Below are 6216 nucleotides of genomic sequence, written 5' to 3'. Positions count from 1 at the left end.
ACTCCGTGCAAGCCTTCGTGAATCCGGCCCATAGACTCACAAACTGAGTAAAAGATTACTACCACAATCATTATTTAAAAACTCATTGGATTTTATGAAACTTTTAACAGATTTTCTATTTCTTTAACAAAATACATTTTTTGTTATCTAGAAATAAAACATGAATAAAAAGCAAGCATTGAATAATTAGGTTGGGTGAATCAGTAGCATGAAACTTGTATTTTAATACATTTCCAAATTTTAAAGTGCATATGCGAATGTACATTTTTCTTTTTATTTTGCCATATATTCTGTCCTGAGACACAATTTCCAACATTTTGTACTGCAGTATCACATCACACCATATAGGACAAACTTTAGTGTTGTAGTTCCAGGAATGGTTTGTAACATGACAAACTTGACAGTTTATTACTGATACTGTAAACAATTTGGATTTCACTTTCACCACCATGTTCCTCAAAACATATCATGACAATTACTTGGAGTCAATGTGTGGAATCCCTTAATGAGCATCACTAGAGATTCTATGGTTGCCTTTCAATGATACTGAGTACTTCCGTACTATAAAAATAAAGAAATAAAACCATAAAAAAAAAAAAAATATATATATATATATATATATATATATATATACACACATATATATATATATATATATATATATATATATATATCTATATGTATATAAGGTGGTCTGTTATTCATATAGTTTCAGTCTGTTTATATTGTCATGCTCTATACTTTTAATACTATCATTAGGCTTCCCTGTTAATTTTAAATGGCTGTGGTGATAGGAAATTGAAGTCAACAAAATGTTCTTAAACGTTTGTTTCAAGAGGGCATAGTGGGATGCTGTCTAAGCTCTGCTCAAATCCGTCTTGCTCATCATCTTCTGATGAGTTGTCCTGTTCCGCCACAAAGACATCATCTCCTCCTCCTCCTTCCTCATCCTCATATTCATCGTAGTCAGTATCATAATCCAGGTTCGCTGCTGATGGTGATGATTGTCTTTTGTTTCTTTGGGTTTTGAGTTTCTTTTTAATGGGTGTATCTCTCTGAGCTTCAAAACAAATGTGACAGTTACCACAGAGCTTTAATGCAGCTTGTTTATTTTTATTTGTAATAGTGAGAATGAAAAGGCAACTTGTTAGTTTCATGTATAAAATATGCAAGCAAACATACAAATGTTGGGGCATTATTTAATTAGCAATCAGATTCAAAACAGCTGAGCTCAGCATTGAAAAACTGGTGAATTATGTGGCTCCATACCTCTTAACCTCTTAGTGCAAGAAATCTGGACCAAGCCTAAAATAATGGGGGACAAAAGCCCAAAAATAAGGACAGATTGTAAATATTACTCTTATAAACTTAGAAAGTTACTAGAATAACTATGGGTGGCATGATGCCAGGGAATGGACATGCATTTTCTGAAGGCTATGAAATCTGAAGGCTATGAAATCTGAAACAGAAATGTATGTCATTATTTAGTGACTTGAAAACTCAGTGATTTTCCAGAAAACAACACTTTTTTATGAGAAACAGACCAAAAATATGAGGGAAAACTTATATCTGGACAGTTGAGAGGTATGTGTGGCTGAGCTACTCAGAACAATGTAATGAGATAAGCACTCCAAATGCCATAGCTGACGTTTAGACAAAAGCAGGATTTTGTATGTGTGATCTCATACCACTCTGCCACAGTAGCTATACCCCAGACTATGTTCATTCATGCAGAGTATTCAGTTACTCAGGAAATAAAACACACTGCTTAGCTACTAGTCAGGTTCAAAGGTACAGTTCATAGATTATTCCACTTCCTGAAATTTTAAATGCTACAGCCATTCTTTATAGCTTGTGTTAGACATATGCACTATACATATAACAGCAAATGGTAAGCTGCAGTATTCCGGGGCATGCAAGTATGGTAAAACTGGATTATAAATGCATTATACAAAATAAGAGAAATTTCATGTGTCAAGCAGGTATCATGAAAGTTAAAAAACCAAAATCAGTGGAAATGAGAACAGCATAAATGGTATTCATATGTCAGTATATAGAGATGTCTTTGGTTATATACAAATATTTGAATATGTGAATATATAGGAGGGAGAAATGGCAGCATGAATGGAAAGGATTAGGGAAGTCAGAAGGTTTGAGCTAACAAAGTATTATATATAGGGACCCGGTTCTTAACAGCATGGATAGGTAAGATGGCGGAAAGGAGAGAACAGGGAATTTCTGTGAAGACAAATTAGGTATGGGAATAAAACATCAGGAAACATGACTGAGTGAAGGTGGTTAATAAAAAAAGATTATTTCATTTACAACAGAAGACACTAGAAAGCTGCTGAGAGACTAAGTCAATGGTAGATTTGTTTTTACTTTTTCTTCTTTGGTCAGCATCTTGAAATTACTTCTGAGTAACAGAGACAAATGGTCACTTGACAAAGTAGCCATTGGTAGTATAACGGGATAAGACACATTAGCCATTGATAGTATACTGGGATAGGACACATTGGCCATTGGTACTATACTATTAAATGAAACAATGGTCATTGATAGTATGCTGGGATATGACAACTTGACCAATGGTAATATACCATGATATGACACATTGGTCATTGGCAGTATACTGGCATATGACACATAAGCCATTGGTAGTACACTAGGATATGACACATTAGATATTGGTTGCATACTGGGATGTGACACACTGGCCATTGGTACTATACAGGGATATGACACATTGGCATTGGTAGTATACTGGGATATGACACCATGGCCATTACTGGTGTACTGGGATATGAATGCAGAAGAAAAATCCCAGCAGAAGGAAATACTTGGCTCAAAAGGACTGTAATAAAACAATGTTTTAGTTCTTCACAAAGCTTTCAGGCTAATGCCATTCTTCACTGTGTAACAGAATACAATGAAAGCAACCTCTCCCTTTATAGCATTCAAATTAAATCAGATGACACAGCTTAATTACTGCATATAGTTAATTAAAACCTTTTTAAAGAAACATACAGTTCTAAATACATACAATGAATATAATATATAAAATACATACAACAAACCAAAAAGAATAAACTCATCTTTTTAAAACCATTTGCCTTTTCTTTAAAATCACTTGCAAGCTAACAGCTGCATTACTACCCGGATTATCGTCTGTCTGAAGTCTCACGATCTATTCATACTCACTGAGCTCTAGTTTATTATTTATATCGCCCCCTCTTATGTTGTTATATATATAATGATAACAACCCTAATCTTAAACTCATGTTCCACCCCCCTCATCCTCTGTGTTTTGCAAGTGCATTACTGGTTACCTTTAAATATACCACATTATTTGTATTACAAGTTGCAGATGCTCCCAAAATATACTTCTTTTTAGTTATAGGATGAAAGAACTCATTATTTGTTAAAATATCTTTACAGCAGACACAATTAAAGCATGGAAAAATGCCTGTTTTCTTAATTGGCTTAGTTTCCATTTTTTTCCATTTCTTTATAGCACAAACACTTTTTCAAATTTGAACTATTCCTGTATACAAAACTGGTCTGTCTCCTATTACTTGTCTAACATTGAGAGCATTTCCCAATTCAGGCAAAAAAATATACACACAGGGCAAGCATGCATGCCAACCACATTTTTGAAGTGGTAGTTAAAAGTCAGCTCTTATGAGCTAGCCAGTTAACTACTGATGATAGTAGAAGTGAAGAACAAATAATGGCTATGTTAAATGACTTTAAGAAAAGAGGATACGATGAAAGATGTTTAGAAATATCAAAACTGGACATTATGAAAGAAAGACAGAATAAAGCTAGAACATATTTTTCAGAGAATACTACAAGTTCAGGACATGAACATGGAGGTACAAGAAATGAACATTTGCATTATATAATAACATACAATAGATGAACTAATGAAGTTAAAAATATTATATCAAAAAATTGTAAAAAGCTCTCAATGATGCTTGAGATTTGACAAATTATAGGAGATAGACTATAGCACATTGGCCATAGGTAGTATACTGGGATATGACTCATTTGCTATTTTGGATATGACACACAGACCATTGATAGTATACTGGAATATGACACATTGGACATTGATAGTATACTGGGATATGACACATAGGCCATTGATAGTATACTGGAATATGACAGATTGGTCATTGGTAGTATACTGGGATATGACAAATTGCACATTGGTACTATAGTATGAAGTTACACTTTGGCCATTGGTAGTATACTGGAATATGGCACATTGGTCATTGATAGTATACTGGGATATGAGACATTGACCATTAGTAATATACTGGGTTATAAAACATTAGCCATCATAGTACACTGGGATATGACACACTGGCCATTGCTGCTACAATAGGTTATGATAATTGGCCATTGGTAGTATACTGAGATATGACACTGTGACCATTGTAATATGCTGGGAAATGGCACCTTGGCCATTAGTAGCATACTGGGCTAGGAGACATTAGCCATTGGTAGTACACTGACATATGACACACTGGCCACTTTTACTATAGTAGTATATGACAGATTGGCTAATAGTAGTATACTGGGATATGACACATTGGCCATTGGTAATATACTTGTATATGACACATTGGATATTGGTAGTATACTGGGATATGACACATTGCACATTGGTACTATAGTAGGATGTTACACTTTGGCCATTGGTAGTATACTGGAATATGGCACATTGATCATTGATAGTATACTGGGATAGGAGACATTGGATATTGGTAGTATACTGGGATATGATGCATTGGATATTGGTAGTATACTGGGATATGACACATTGGCCATTGCTAGTATACTGGGATATTAAACATTGACAGTACATCGGGATATGACACATTGGCCATTGGTGCAATTGCAGGATTTGACACATTGGCCATTGTTAGAATACTGGGGTATGACACACTGGCCAATGGTAGTATACTATGATATGACACATTGTTCATTGGTAGTACACTGGGATATGACACATTGGCCGTTGATAGTTTATTGGGATACGATGAGTTTCTCAATTCCTGTGGTGTTCCTTGAACTAATTAGCTGTATGGGTAATATTTTCCTGAATGTATATGCTGACACATTTCCTATACGGGAAGTTAAATGCCTTGGTAATATGAAAGTCATCTTTTGTCCCTTGAATTTGTGTAACACTAGAAATAAACTTGTAGGTGTAGCTCATATCATCCAAAACACAAAAGCAACTATGAACAAAGAAAAACACTGGATACAGAGCTCAGCAAGACTGCAAATTCTTTAATTAACGCTTCTGGTACCTTGGCTCAAACGCCTTCAAGGAATTAATAAATTAAGATAGCAGCAGTCCTTTTATACTCAAATAATTGATTAATAACATTAATTAAACAATTAACAATACAATTATCTGCCCATTTACCCACATAAACCCAATGAAAAAACAAACTACCCTTAAAGAGGCATATGTTCAAGATGAAGAAACCACCACTATATGAAGAACTTTTTATACATATAAATATACTATGTCCCAAACTTTGTCCAATATTATAACAATTTGAAATAAAAAATAACTCATTATATTAATATCTGTCAACAATGAATATGTTACATATAAATTATTTATAAATTCATTTCCAAATTCATCCCTCTGGGATACAAGGTTCTAAAATTCACAATGAACCTTGTTTTCAATTGCAAAAGCTTCTGAGAATAAACTTTTCCAGTACATCCATCATAAGTTAGCCTTGCCAAACCTGCCAAAAATAAACTATCATGGGTACCCTCATGTGCTGAACAAAAATGTTGGGCTACTGGGCTATCCATCATTTTATTCCAGATGTCACCAAGATGTTCCAAAATTCTCAACTTTACCTTTCTCCTAGTTTGTCCTACATACTACATGACCGGTGAGCACCCACAACCTGAGATATACACTACCCCAAGGGAATTGCAATTGAAATGAAATCTAGCCTTAAAATTCTTTCCATTAATAACAGACCCATGTAAATTTCTCATTTTACTGCACACCCTGCATCTGCTCCATGGGAAGAACCCCAATTCACCAATTTCATTCCCACTTGCTCTAACATTTAATAATTCCTTAAGGTTCAAAAACCTACCAGAGGAAAAGGTGATCCTACTGGGAAAAATGTTGCCCAATCTCTCATCCTCACCAACCACAGGCCACAAGTTGTT

At 34.6% G+C, this 6216-nt stretch overlaps 1 protein-coding gene across 3 annotated transcripts in view; it reads right to left on the bottom strand.

Moving 5' to 3' along the window:
- Positions 1 to 692: 692 nt before the first annotated feature.
- TRPV3 (transient receptor potential cation channel subfamily V member 3) overlaps positions 693 to 6216 on the bottom strand; it is a 579202-nt gene continuing 573678 nt past the window's right edge. For all 3 annotated transcript variants that reach the window (XM_044080834.1, XM_044080833.1, XM_044080836.1), the window contains one exon: positions 693 to 1060. In XM_044080834.1, coding sequence (XP_043936769.1) covers positions 819 to 1060 — 242 coding nt within the window. In that variant the 3' untranslated portion in view covers positions 693 to 818. The remainder of the gene's footprint in view (positions 1061 to 6216) is intronic.

This window comes from Protopterus annectens, chromosome 8.part0 (genome assembly GCF_019279795.1).
Source record: "Protopterus annectens isolate FY-2018-M chromosome 8.part0, PAN1.0, whole genome shotgun sequence".
Classification (NCBI taxonomy): domain Eukaryota; kingdom Metazoa; phylum Chordata; order Ceratodontiformes; family Protopteridae; genus Protopterus; species Protopterus annectens.
The sequence above is the reverse complement of the archived record's forward strand: the minus strand, read 5'-3'. Positions and strand labels throughout refer to the sequence as shown.